The 14,338-nt window shown below is 39.0% G+C and overlaps 1 protein-coding gene across 10 annotated transcripts in view; it reads right to left on the reverse strand.

Annotated features, from left to right (window-relative positions):
• PAM (peptidylglycine alpha-amidating monooxygenase) overlaps window positions 1-14,338 on the reverse strand; it is a 323,067-nt gene that overhangs the window by 166,635 nt on the left and 142,094 nt on the right. For all 10 annotated transcript variants that reach the window (XM_018049999.1, XM_018049998.1, XM_018050006.1 and 7 more), the window contains exons 3-4: window positions 7,502-7,925; window positions 6,356-6,476 (exon numbers count right to left, since the gene is read on the reverse strand). In XM_018049999.1, the coding sequence (XP_017905488.1) occupies window positions 6,356-6,476; window positions 7,502-7,590 (210 nt within the window). In that variant the 5' untranslated portion in view covers window positions 7,591-7,925. The remainder of the gene's footprint in view (window positions 1-6,355; window positions 6,477-7,501; window positions 7,926-14,338) is intronic.

Below are 14,338 nucleotides of genomic sequence, written 5' to 3' on the forward strand. Positions count from 1 at the left end.
GGCTTCTCTCAGTCAAATCCCATCAGCCATGTGTGTTCTAGTGTACAGACTGGGTCAGAAGAGGATGCCGTGTAGTGGTGGGCAGGTCAGAGGACTATGGAAAGTAGAAAGGAACGTGACTGCCAAACACTCAGAGGTGGTCAGGAAACCAACGGCAGGGTTGCACGTTCAAGCTCTCAAGTCAGGTGGGAATCGCCCCTGGGCGCTGCCCAGCTGCTTCGGATCCATTCTCTACAGTGAGAACAGCTAACCTAAGGCTGATGCCCAGAGGCTGACGTTAATTTTCTCCTTTTGTGCAATAAGGCTTAATCTGAAAGTCAAACTGGCCTGTGAGGGAAAATGGAGACACAGAAGGGTGGAGTGTCTCCCCTCCTTTTATTTTTGTGCTCAAAAGAAAACAAGAGTTTTTATTTTTTTAATGCAAATATTACATAATAATAACTAGAAAGGAGACAAGTAAATTACAAACCCCAAAGAACTAAAAATTATTCCAGTAAAGCTTCATTTTTCTGGGCTCCTTTCCTACCTTGTCCTCAATTTTAAGCTCTGGCTGGGGAAACTTTTCCCCTATAATGACTGAATTTAAAATACCTAGATTTAACCTATTACAATATACCCCCAAATCAGTCATAAGCCAAACTTCTGTACAACTAAATGACTTTACATGGAAAAGTTTAATCAGCATTCTCAACATAAGAAAATGAAAGCACCACAATTCTGCATTTACCTTGTATTATGTATCACCTCTTTGATAAACACATATCCTTAGGAAATGCTGTTTATAAGTGATGTTATGATAACAGCTTGATATTTTAAAACTGATTTCCTAAACTAGTACAGTAAGAAAAGCGTATGAGAGCTAGGTGCTTATCATGTGATTGCACATGCCTTGTGGCAGCAAGGGAAATTTTTCCTTTCTTCCGTTAGAAAATAAAAAAGTTAAAATATATTAGTAAACATTTTCTAATGTTTGTTGTTCATGGGGGAGAAAAAAAGCAAAAACAAAGAGAAGGATTTTGAGAAGCTCTTGAGAAAATTTTGTAGGAAGTATTTTCTTCATTCTGGTTCCATTTGAATGACTACATTCTTTCACCATTATTTTGAAACAAGTGAAAATTTAAGGCTCTAATTTCAAGTTTTTCAACTTGTTGCTCTAGAGTGTCTGATTTTTAAATTCAGAACTCTTCGGTTTTCTTTCATTCCTGGTGATAGATATTTGTGCTCAGAAGCAGAGGAAGACCATCTTCTCATTTTCAAGCATGATCTGTGACTCTTCAAAAGATAAACACAGAATGAGACCAGAATTTGCAAGCAGTTCAGAAAGGAAAAAGTGTTTTCCTTCATAGTTCTCAAATCGATTCCAAAATAAGGGAAGAAAATGACAGCCTAACACATCCTGATAGAAAGAAATTCAATTATCACATGATTTAGAGTTATTAGGTTCAAGAGAAAATATTTAACTTTTATAAAATTATATTTTTTTACAAATTAATTTACATTTGTGAATCCTTAAACCAAGACTTCAGAGAACCTATGCGGCACAAACAACAATTAAATAAATGCTATGTAAACACAGGATCTGAAAGGACTTAGACAAGAGTAATTTTTTAGTAAGGTCCATGTACAAAGTTCCAAGCAGAGTGAAGAAATCCAGGCTGACTTCAAATAAATACAGAAAAAAATTAAAGTTTCATACTGATGAACTGCTTTTGATAACTTTTTTTCTAGGCATAAAAGATATATAAGAACTTTGAGAAAAACATCCATTCTCAGTGTTCATTCCCTGATCATAAAGGCCATTTTTAATGGAAATTACTCAAGAACAAGCACACCGAAAGATTTACTTCTTTGCTTATTTTCCCAGATTTCTCTCACCCAGGTTCAAACCTCCTATTTTTCTTCACTGGCCACCTTTCTTATTACTGTGATGTCTTATCTACCCTATGAAACAATTACTAAAAGTATAAGAGCTGGTAATTTCTTTCTCATCTTAAGGTTCTTTCACAAAATGACAATGAACTCATATTTTGGGAGAACTTAGCATGTACAGAGCAACTAAACAATGCCACTGGTACAACCTTGCTCAGTCTTCAGAATTATCCTAGGTAGGTACTATTATTATTGTGTCTATAGAAGAAGGGGCAGGACCAGCTTTTTGAGAAAATTCCTGAACTGACACCACAAGAGCTGTAACAAAAATGCTGTCAGCCTGGTTCCAAAGCCTACATTTTAGCCAACTAGATTTGGCTTAGATTGAGATGATATACTTTATGTAAAATCACTGTAAGTATGCTTTAGCTATTTTATAATCAAACTTCCATGGGAGAGATAACATATCAAATTGATGATAGCACCTTACAGTGATCATGAGCTGGCAGTTTATCAAACTGTTTTGTTTGTTGATATGAGAGCTGGTGACAGCAAAAACCCACAGCGTCCCTGGTTAGAAAGAAAATCAAAAGAAGAAGAAAATGTGCTAAAAGAAAGAGTCTCAAAATACCACCACTTCAAGGATCTGGATTGGAAGTCAGTGACATCAGACACCAGATTCTACTTGAAAGTGTTAGTCGCTCAGTTGTGTCCGACTCTGTGACACCACGGAACTGTAGCCCCCCCAGGCTCCTCTGCCCATAGAATTGTCTAGGCAAGAATACTAGAGTGGGTAGCCATTCTCTTCTGCAGAGGATTATCACAACCCAGGAATCGAACTGGGATCTCCTGCACTGCAGGTGGATTCTTTACCAAGTGAGCCATCAGGGAAGCCCCACTTTACCTCTGTTCTAGGCTACTTAGTAGCTGGTTGCTCATCTCCCTCATCTTGCCAATGCCTGAAAAACACTGATTAACAAGAAATTTATTAAAGAAGAAAGAAATTACTTTTTAAAATTTTAAGTCATAAAAAAGAAACAGTGAGCCCACTTTGAATATAAAACTGACATAGAAATAAATAATAAACTACTTAGATTCTCTGAAGCTGGTTTATATGGGAGCAATTTTTAAGCCTTTTACGGCTGCTCTGAAGTCTATGGAATGGTTGAATGGACTGCATCTCAGAGGTCTGACATGACTGGATATTATTTAGTAAGACATTGATCTAGATCTGTATGGCATCAACAGAATTAATTAGATGTGCTACCTGTATTATAGCTAAGGTTCTTTCCATCTCTACTCAATATCTGCTTGTTTCTCTATCCAAACCTGCCTAACAATCTAAAGTTCCCCAAGGAAAACACTTAAATCAGATTAATTGATGCATTATTTGTTATTGCCAAAACTTAAGATTTTCTTTGTTAAAAAAAAAATCTGTTGGGTGAATATATCTCTTCAAAAAACCTGGTCTGCCTAGTTACCAACTCAGTTTCTAGCTTCTCAGTTTCTTCTTTTCTTAACATTTGTTGCTCTTCTTGATCTTCTGCCATTAAAACACACACACACACACATTTTAACTTCTCAAGGCCCTTCTTTGTTTCCACGTTTTCCTTACTCCTTTTTTCTTATATGATTCTTGTATGTTCTAGTCTTCATACTATGGTTTTTCTTGATTTCCTTCTCCTTTTATTTTTGTCCTTTATCATTTTCTCCATGTATTTTGGCCAATTGTTCTTACTCCTTTTCATAGTTTATTTCCATCCTCTAGTAGTTTTTCTTTTTTTTTCTTTCTTCGCCTTCTTATCTCTTTCCTCTTAAGGATCTGTATTAAACTTAAGTTTCATTTGCATTTTAAGAAAATAATACTTGTTTCACCAAAAGTACTCATCACAGTTCTAGATCTTTCTCACTAAGAACACAAAGTTTAGGAGAAAAGCATTTTTGTTTCCATCTCTCCTTGGGTATACTCAATATGGGTATAATTATCATTTCTGGCACTAGTGGTAAAGAACCTGCCTGTCAATGCAGGAGACATAAGAGATAAGGGCTCGATCCCTGGGTCAGGAAGATCCCATGAGAAGGAAATGGCAACCCACTCCAGTGTTCTTGAGTGGAGAATGCCATGAACAGAGAAGGGCTACAGTTCATAGGGTCACAAAGAGTCGGATGTGACTGAAACAACTTAACATGCACACACGCATGAAGGTGTATGACATACATATATATATATATATATATATATATATATATATATATATATCAGCCAGATCAAGTCAGTAAATACTTGTGGCACGTGGTCAATAGAGAGGGCCAGGGAAAGTAGAAGAAACAGTCAACAACCAGTTCTGAGCTGACCAAACAGAACAATCAAATCAGTTGCCCAGCTAGGTGGTTTCAGTTACAAGTCACAGAAAATCCAACTCGGTCTGGTTGAAACGAAAAAGGCTAACACAAGGGATAACTCCGTAAGTAGCAATGTCACTGAGAACCTGCATTGCCATCTATGGTGTTAGTTTTACTCTAGACCTGGCTCCTCTCAAGAACTCAGCAGACCCTAAGACTAGATAGATGCCTTTTGCTTACATGCAACAAAAAAAATGCATTCCCAGCCGGAGTCCTAAGGTTTCACTGGATTGGTCTAGGTCCCACACCTTCTTCTGAATCAGTCACCATGGAATGCAGTGATCTGCTAATCCTAGTCCAGGTGCTCCATCTCTGGATCCTGGGTAGGCAGGATATGGTTTCAGAGAAGAAGCAATGAGGGATGGTATGCTGGAAAGGCAACCAGCAAATGTTCACTGCACACAGACAGCAAAGCTGAATGCAGAGAGTGCAAAATAACAAGCTGTACTCTACTCATTAATATATGTTCTTTTTTCCAGTTATTTTGATAATTGTAAGATTATAAAAACTGAGATAACACATTTTATCTTATGCAAATCGAGTTCCTTTTCATTCTTTTATAGTCAATTCCTCTAGGAACTCTTTCTGAGAATGTTCACTCCAAACAGTTACCTATTTTTATTACTGCTAAATAATTTAAATGTTTTTACTGTAAAATAATGAGAAGGAAAAAAAACACAGAATAATAATGAACTACAACAAGTGATTATTTGAGAAAATAATGATATTCCTGTAGGAAAAGAGTGCTTAAAGACTAATTAGTGAGTATTTTTAAAAAGTATTACAAAGTCATTTTAAGCAAATATAGGGGGAAAATCACTTTTGAAAGTGAGAATAGACATGAAAAAGCACACTTCATAAGTGAGTAAATATCACCGTTCTCTCCTATTCCCAATCTGATGATATCTCTTTTTATTAAGTACTAACTAAAGACAGACCGTACCAAATTAAAGGTCAGGATGCTAATAACTAAACATACAGAAAAGTCACCTGCCTGGTCACTTGTGGATGGGCAAGGGTGAAGGGTGAGGGCCAATTTGACAACAGCAGTTATTTACAGATACTTAAACCATACATAGATATTCAAATAAACGAACGTTAATCCTCAGTCCTCCAAAAAAGACCTCCTGTATTTTCTTAGAGCTTCTGAACATCAATTTCAAAAGAATTCTCCCCAATCTGTAGAATACTTTTATTTTCTCTGTACTTTAAAATAGAAAGAAAATTAAAAACCCAGAATGTCATCTGCAGCAATGAGTCATCAGCCATGGCAGCTCTACAACACCCAGGTCTTCCCCTTTCTCTGCAGCCCTTTATAAACGAAGCCTACCTTTTAATGACACACATAAATCCCGGCGCTGCCTGGCTGAAAAGCGTAATTAATTCTGGCCTTTTCATGCCTACTGAAACACTTTGCACACATGACAGCTGTGGGTTTGAGAATCCTCTGAATCCCCAAAACAGGGAAAGCCACAGCCACAATCCAGTTCTACTCAAAATGCTCTGTAAGTCACCATGGTAGTTTTACTTCTACTTCGTCAGATATCTCTCCTATGACAAGCAGATTAAGCTAAAGAAAACTCACAATCAGCCACCTGTATGAACAGCTTTTTTTTTTTTTTAACTTTTAAAAGTGTGGAATATGTATTTTCCAAATTCTTGGCAGTAAACACATGATTTCATTTCTCAATTTGTGGCTGCAATAGAGGGGTATTTAAACAACTTAATCTCTTAGATGCAGCTGCTCAATATCATTTCCCTTTATTAGAATATTTTTTCATATTTTAATACATACTTACATGCTGCATTACCAAGGCGATTACTCCACTGAGACTTAAATTTTCAAGGTTCCATTTCAAACCACAAATAATACAGGTAAAATTTTTAAAAAGAAATTTAACTGAAAGATTTACCTTAAAAAATTTAGTCCTCTTTACAATACTTAATTATTCTAGCCCTATTTGAGGATTCTTGAAACAAAATGCTTACTTTTCAAAGAAGTTACTCCTGCTGTAAATGCAGTTTCTTTAATTACAGACTGTATATAGAACACACAAATAATGAAATACAGACTTCCTCTCACCTGTTTGGGTGTGACCCCAGGCATGCGAATATCCAATGCAAAATCTGATGAATCAATAGGAATTACTGGTCTGGTGGTACCAAGACATTCATTGGAAAATGATCTGGTAGTTTCCTTAAACCTTAAAAAAAGAAGACAATTTCAACATCCTTGAACATAATGGGATTTTAACTGGACATGGGAAGAGGGAAAAAAAGGAATTCTATGACTTTAAGACTAAATATTGTTGACTTAGACACAATGAAAAGATGTAATTACCACATAATATTCTATAACATTCTCAGAATTGCATCATATAGTCCAAGAGCAACATGCACCCAGCTTGTGAGCAAAACATAATCAAACCAACCAAGCAGGCTACATTCAAAACTTGATTCAATATAAACCTGTCAAAATATATATGTTTCTGTTAATGAAAGTACAGTATTAGTCAATCAGAATTATCATAGGCCTGTCAATCTTCTCAAGGCAGAAATATTACTAAAAGCCAGTAAAAAATTTTGTGACTCCTTTTATGAGTGTCCGATATTACTAGTCAGAAACAAAAAAACCAACAATAACATCGCTAGAAGGCAGAGTTTTATGATGGCGGGGTGGCGGGGGGTCCTGGCGGTGGGGAGCCTGTGATGTGAATTACAAATATACAAGTGCATAAATATTTAACATGGTAATTATGAAGAGTATATACGGCTCAATGCTTTCTTGTGAGCTCTTACAGTCTGTGATCTGCTTCTCCCCACCAGTTACCTACCTTTATATCTCATTCTTCAGGCTGTTACAAACGAGAAGGCATTCCAACCTAAATGACGATATTGTACTTTCTCAAATTGTCTCCCCAAGAGGGAGTGATGAGTATTGGAAATCACAACTTCTAATTGGGAGTTCTGAAAGCCAGGACAGTTTGGCTATAGAGGACAGGGGGGGTGGAGGCGAGGGGGCTTTTTTTTTTTTTCTGTAAGGGGGAACTTTTACAAGAAGTTTAACTGTGTCAAAATTCCCAAGGATTGCGGCCAAGTGAATCAACCACGTATATTTCTCCAACACTCTTCCTTTTTTTTTTTTTTCAACAGCATGCACAGAAACCATCCAAACCACATGTCGCCTGTTTAGAAATAAATAAACAAAAACAAAAAAACAAACACCCACCTCTTAAAGACAGAAAGTGGGCTTCGGAAGCCCACACAGCCGCTGGGAAACACGAGGAGGAGAACTAGCAGGCTCCGAAAGCCAGCCATGTCCTCGGCGCTCCGGCCCGGCCGGGAGGACCGGACGGCGCGGCGCCGGGCGGGCGGGAGGAGCGCCGGGAGGACCGGGCCGCGGCGCCGCCGGCAGCCACTACTTCATGGCCCGGGGCGCGGCGGGCGTCCCCGCGGCAGCCACACAGCAGCGCCGCGCGCGCTCAGCGCCCGCGGGAAGCCGGGACTTCTGTCAGGTCCGCGAGCGGAAGCGCGCCTCCCCTCAGAGCCGGCGGCGGGGGGCGGCGAGTTAGACGCGCGGGATGCTTATCGCTCGGGCGGGACAGGGGCGGGGAGGGCTCCCACACAAACCCGCGTCAGTCATCGTCCGGAACCTGCAGAAAATAGAAGCAGATAATGGATGACTAAACACATGACGACGTGCGTCCCCTCAGCAAATCCCAGCTGAGGTGCTTTCATCCGTTCGTCGCTCCGCAAGCTTGAGCCCAAGCCTGGTGAAAATGCGGGTCTGTTGACCTCCCCCCGCCCCCAAACCCGCCCTCCTTCAGATTTCACAAACCCCCTTAGCCCCCCAGTTCTGCCTTTTCCTGCTTTCTCCTCTCTCACACCCGCTCTTCTCCTCTTCTCTGCGACTTCGTCCCCACCGCCCCACCCGCCCCTTTCCCCTCACATTCACCCCTGCCTCCGGATTTCTTCTCTTCACTTGCTATGTCACTCACTCCCTTCAAGAATGGAAAATGCACTTGATACCTCTGCTGGTTTTAATATCTGCACTTAATACCTCTTTCATTGTATTACTTTTGATGCCCCTGAACCACCCACTAAAAGAAAAGGGAACTGAAGTTGTGGGTAAAGCAAAGTTGCTATTGGCAGCCACGAATGGAGAAAAGGGTCTTATAGACATGAAAGCTAATTATGCTTCTTGGTTCTTGAATGTAACAAAGTTTTTCATACAAATGACAGGCTAAGGCAAAAGAAAAGAAAGGAAAAAAAAGAAACTAAAGGAGAGTTTATATACAAGAGTAATCAGATAGGAGAAGACCTTGAGAACAAAGGCATGTTCATATCTATCTATCTATCTATCTATATATACATACATATATATACACACACATCACACATCTGAGGAGAAAGATAACCCCTGCCAGGAATGATCGTCACAGAAGTAATCACTGAAGTTCTCAGAATCATTTTTAAAACAAATCAAATATCTATAGCTAACACCAAATATGAAATGTAAGCACCTATTTAAAAATCCTGCATCTAACATACAAATAGTAATTCCTTACTTAGAAGGCATGCCTCCCAAAAGATATTCATTCCTGAATAAAGTTTGGAGACTTATAGTGCAATGCAATTAGAAGCAGTAAGGAGAATCTCAGCCGACCCCCACATGAATTTTATATACAGAGAGTATGATCTAAAACAATATAAACATCAGGCCATACAGAACTAATGCAATATCTCAACATTTTGTGAAGAGGACTCAATTAGGCTAAATTTTAAAAGGTGTGTGTTTTGACTTTACTCTTATTCTGAATATATTTCAGACTGTGTATCAAGTATGTATATTTTAGCAAGGTGTTATTTTAAAATGTATCATTCACAATATAAAGATACTTTATAGGAAAATACTTTAAAGGAAAAGATTTCTTTAAGTTCTGAGTCACAAATAAATCCACTGGCCAGATGAATAATGGTAAAAAAAAAAAATCAGTAAGATCTTACAGAAGTGCTCCACAATAATAAATTAGCATCTAAATCATTCCCTGGAAATCACAAGAGAGTGAATCTAATCTAAACAAAACAAACAAAAAATCAAACAAAAAGTAAACTAAGACAAACAGAAAGTATGACCTAAACTTGAAATTAGAAGAGTTCACGGTCATTGCTTTCTAAAAGAAACATAGGTTACATAAACTATAAATAAAACATGATTGACTATCCAACCTAAGTAAGGATGCTTGAGGCTCCCCAGCAACCAAGGACCACAGTTAATTTACATAAGCAATGACATTTTTAAAAGACTGATGATATTTGTTTGAACTTTCTCTTTGGCTTGCTGTGTGAGCTTTCGGAACAAAAGCCTTTAGCTTTGTCCAATCTTGTGGGTAAAGGAAAGAAGAGAAACAACTGCCTGAAGGCTATGCAATTGCTTTTGTTTACAATGAAATACAGTCCTATGAAATGACAATGCTTAACATTCCCCAAGTTCTTTTCCTCTTTAAATATATGTGAAGAAGGGATTATATTTTTTCTATTTCATGCAGAACAGGATTCAAGGACAGTCCTTCTTCTAGTTGGCAGGGAGATATAGAATTATACAAACACTTGAAAACAAATTTAGTATTAACATTCTTTAGCAGGAACACATCCTTAACTACTAGTGTTTGAAAAAAGATTCCACTTATTTCTTTGATTTTATTACCTTTGATGTCCCTGAACCACCCACTGAAAGAAAAGGGAACTGAAGTTGTGGGTAAAAGCAAAGTTGGTATTGGCAGCCATGAATGGAAAAAAACGTCTTACAGAAATGAAAGCTAATTATGCTTCTTGGTTCTTGACATTTTGTAAACTAAAGACAAAATACAAATCATCATATGAAAAACATCATGTCTAACCTTTCTATTTCTTATTTTACAATGCCTGATGACTGTGAAATGTATGTGTGTGTGTATGCATGTATCATCAACAACAACAAATATATATATATGTATACATAATATTCAAATCCTAGTAGTTTTAGGATTGAAAAAATTCAAAATAGAGTTCTTTGATATAATTCATTCTCTAATCAAAACATGGGGCTTCCCAGGTAGCTCACTGGAAAAGAACTTGTGTGCCAATGCAGGAGACTTGGGTGTGATTGCTGGGTCCAGAAGACCCCTTGGAAAAGGAAATGGCAATCCACTCCAGTATTCTTGCCTGGGATATCTCATGGACAGAGAAGCCTGTGGACAGTGGGCTACAGTCTATCAGGTCTCAAAAGAGATGGATGTGACTTAACAACTAAACAACAATTAAAAAAATGCTTTAATTTCACTTTTTGTACAAAATAGTATGTGTTGGGGTTTTCGAAAATGAATAAAACTAAAGGAGAATATATTCTATTAACGGAGATGATTCACTTCAGCATTCTTGCCTTGAGAACCCCATGAATGGTATGAAAAGGCAAAAAGATATGACACTGATAGATGAACTCCCCAGGTTGGAAGGTGCCCAATATGCTACTGGATATCAGTGGAGAAATAACTCCAGAAAGAATGAAGAGACAGAGCCAAAGCAAAAGCAACACCCAGTTGTGGATGTGACTGGTGATGGAAGTAGTCAGATATTGTAAAGAACAGTAGTGCACAGGAACCTGGAATGTTACCTCCATGACTCAAGGTAAATTGGAAGTGGTCAAACAGGAGATGGCAAGATTGAACATCGACATTGTAGGAATCAGTGAACTAAAATGGATGGGAATGGGTGGATTTAATTCAGGTGACCACTATATTTACTACTGCAGGCAAGAATCTCTTAGAAGAAATGGAGTAGCCCTTATAGTCAACAAAAGAGTCCAAAATGCAGTACTTGGGGGCAGTCTCAAAAAGACAAAATGATCTCTGTTCATTTCCAAGACAAACCATTCAATTTCATGGTAATCCAAGTCTATGCCCTGACCAGTAATGCTGAAGAAGCTGCAGTTGAATGGTTCTATGATGAACTACAAGACCTTCTAGAACTAACACCCAAAAAAAGATGTCTTCTTCATCAAAAGGGACTGGAATGCAAAAGTAAAAGTCAAGAGATACATGGAGTAACAGGTAAGCAGGGCAAAGGCTAACAGAGTTTTCCCAAGAGAATGCACTATTCATAGCAAACACCCTCTTCCAACAACAGAAGTGATGACTCTACATATGGATATCACCAGATGGTCAATACCAAAGTCAGGTTAATTGTATTCCTTGCAACCAAAGATGAAGTTCTCTAAAGTCAGCAAAAACAAGACCAGGAGCTGACTGTGGCTCAGATCATGAACTCCTTATTACAAAATTCAGACTTAAATTGAAGAAAATAGGGAAAACTACTAGGCCATTCAGGTATGACCTAAATCAAATCACTGACGATTATACAGTGGAAGTGACAAACAGATTCAAGGGATTAGATCTGATAGACAGAGTGCCTGAAGAACTATGGACGGAGGTTCATAACATTGTACAGGTGGCAGTGATCAAAACCGACTCCAAGAAAAAGAAATGCAAAAAAGCAAAATGATTGTCTGAGGAGGCCTTACAAATAGCTGAGAAAAGAGAAGCGAAAGGCAAAGGAGAAAAGGAAAGATAGAAGCATCTGAATGCAAAGTTCCAAAGAATAGCAAAGAGAGATAAGAAAGCCTTCCTCAGTGATCAATGCAAAGAAATAGAGGAAAATAATAGAATGGGAATGACCAGAGATCTCTTGAAGAAAATTAGATGTCAAGGGAACATTTCATGCAAAGATGGGCACAATAAAGGACAGAAATGATATGGACCTAAAAGAAGCAGAAGATATTAGAAGAGGTGGCAAGAATACACAGAAGAACTATACAAAAAAGATTTTAATGACCCAGATAACCACAATGGTGTGATCACTCACCTAGAGCCAGGCATCCTGGAGTGTGAAGTCAAGTGGGCCTTAGGAAGTATCACCACAAACAAAACTAGTGAAGGTGATGCAGTTCCAGCTGAGCTAGTTCAAATCCTAAAAGATGATGCTGTGAAAGTGCTGTGCTCAATATACCAGCAAATTTGGAAAACTCAGCAGTGGCCACAGGACTGGAAAATGTCAGTTTTCATTCCAATCGCAAAGAAAGGCAATGCCAAAAAATCTTCAAACTACTGCACAATTGCACTTATGTCAGTTCAGTTCAGTTCAGTTCAGTTGCTCAGTTGTGTCCAACCCTTTGCAACACCATGTACTGCAGCACACCAGGCCTCCCTGTCCATCACCAACTCCCGGAGTTTACTCAAACTCATGTCCATTGAATCGGTGATGCCACCCAACCATCTCATCCTCTGTCGTCACACGCTAGCAAAGCAATGCTCAAAATTCTTCAAGCCAGGCTTCAACAGTATATGAACCGAGGACTTGTAAATGATCAAACTGGATTTACGAAAGGCAGAGGAACCAAAATTCAAGTTGCCAACATGCCTTGGATCATAGAAAAGGCAAGAGAATTCCAGAATTACATCTACTTCTGCTTCACTGATTATGCTAAAGCCTTTGACTGTGTGGATGACAACAAACTGGAAAATTCTTCAAGAGATGGGAATACCAAACCACCTGATTTGTCTCCTGAGAAATGTGTATGCAGGTCAAGAAGCAACAGTTAGAACTGAACATGGAACAACAGACTGGTTCCAAATAAGAAAAGAGGAGTACGTCAAGGCTGTATATTGTCACCCTGCTTATTTAACATATATGCAGAGTACATCATGTGAAATGCCAGGCTGGATGAAGCACAAGCTGGAATCAAGACTGCTGGGAGAAATATCAATAACCTCAGGTATGCAGATGACACCACCCTTATGGCAGAAAGTGAAGATGAACTAAAGAGCCTCTTGATGAAAGTGAAAGAGGAGAGTGAAAAAGATGGCTTAAAACTCAACACTCAAAAAACTAAGATCATGGCATCCGGTCCCATCACTTCATGGCAAATAGATGGGAAACAATGGAAACAGTGACAGGCTTTGTTTTCTTGGGCTTCAAAATCACTGCAGATGGTGATTGCAGCCATGAAATTAAACCACACTTGCTCCTTATAAGAAAAGCTATGACCAACATAGACAGCATATTAAACAGCAGAGACGTTACTTTGCTGACAAAGGTCTGTCCAGTCAAAGCTATGGTTTTTCCAGTCATCACGTACGGATGTAAGAGTTGAACCATAAAGAAAGCTAAGCACTGAAAAGTTGGTGCTTTTGAACTGTGGTGTTGGAGAAGACTCTTGAGAGTCCTTTGGACTGCAAGGAGATCCAACCAGTCCATCCTAAAGGAAATCAATTCTGAATGTTCATTGGAAGGACTGATGCTGAAGCTGAAACTCCAATGCTTTGGCCACCTGATGCGAAGAACTGACTCATTTGAAAAGACCCTGATGCTGGGAAAAATTGAAGGCAAGAGGAGAAGGGGACAACAGAGGATGAGATGGTTGGATGGCATCACCGACTCAATGGACATGAGTTTGAGTCAACTCCGGGAGTTGGTGATAGACAGGGAGGCCTGGCGTGCTGCAGTCCATGGGGTTGCAAAGAGTTAGACATGACTGAGCGACTGAACTTATGTGAAGGGAGATGAGGACTTGACACAAATAATATAAAGTATAGTTAGAATGTAGCATTCCTGTGAGAGTAGTATAAAAGTGAAAGAGTTTGTCACTCAGTTGTGTCTAACTCTTTGCAACCCCATGGACTCTAGCCCCCCATGCTCTTCTGTCCATGGAATTCTCCAGGTGAGAATACTGGAGTGAGTTGCCATTCCCTTCTCCAGGGGATCTTCCCAACCCAGGCATCAAAGCTGGGTGTCCTGAGTTGCAGGCAGATGCTTTACCATCTGAGCCACCAGAGAATCCCTACTATAATAGAGACTCAGAATTTTGAGGAAAGAAAGATCAATTCAACCTTCAAGAGGATGGTAGGAGAAAAGAGATAGGTAAAACAGTCTTCGGTGGAAGAGGGTGGTTCTGACCAAGCACTTACAGTGAGGTTGGGTTTATGCCATGGGAGATGGGGAGTGTGTATTTCATGAACAGTGCACAGAGCTC

Source organism: Capra hircus, chromosome 7 (assembly GCF_001704415.2).
Source record: "Capra hircus breed San Clemente chromosome 7, ASM170441v1, whole genome shotgun sequence".
In the NCBI taxonomy this organism is placed as follows: Eukaryota; Metazoa; Chordata; class Mammalia; order Artiodactyla; family Bovidae; genus Capra; species Capra hircus.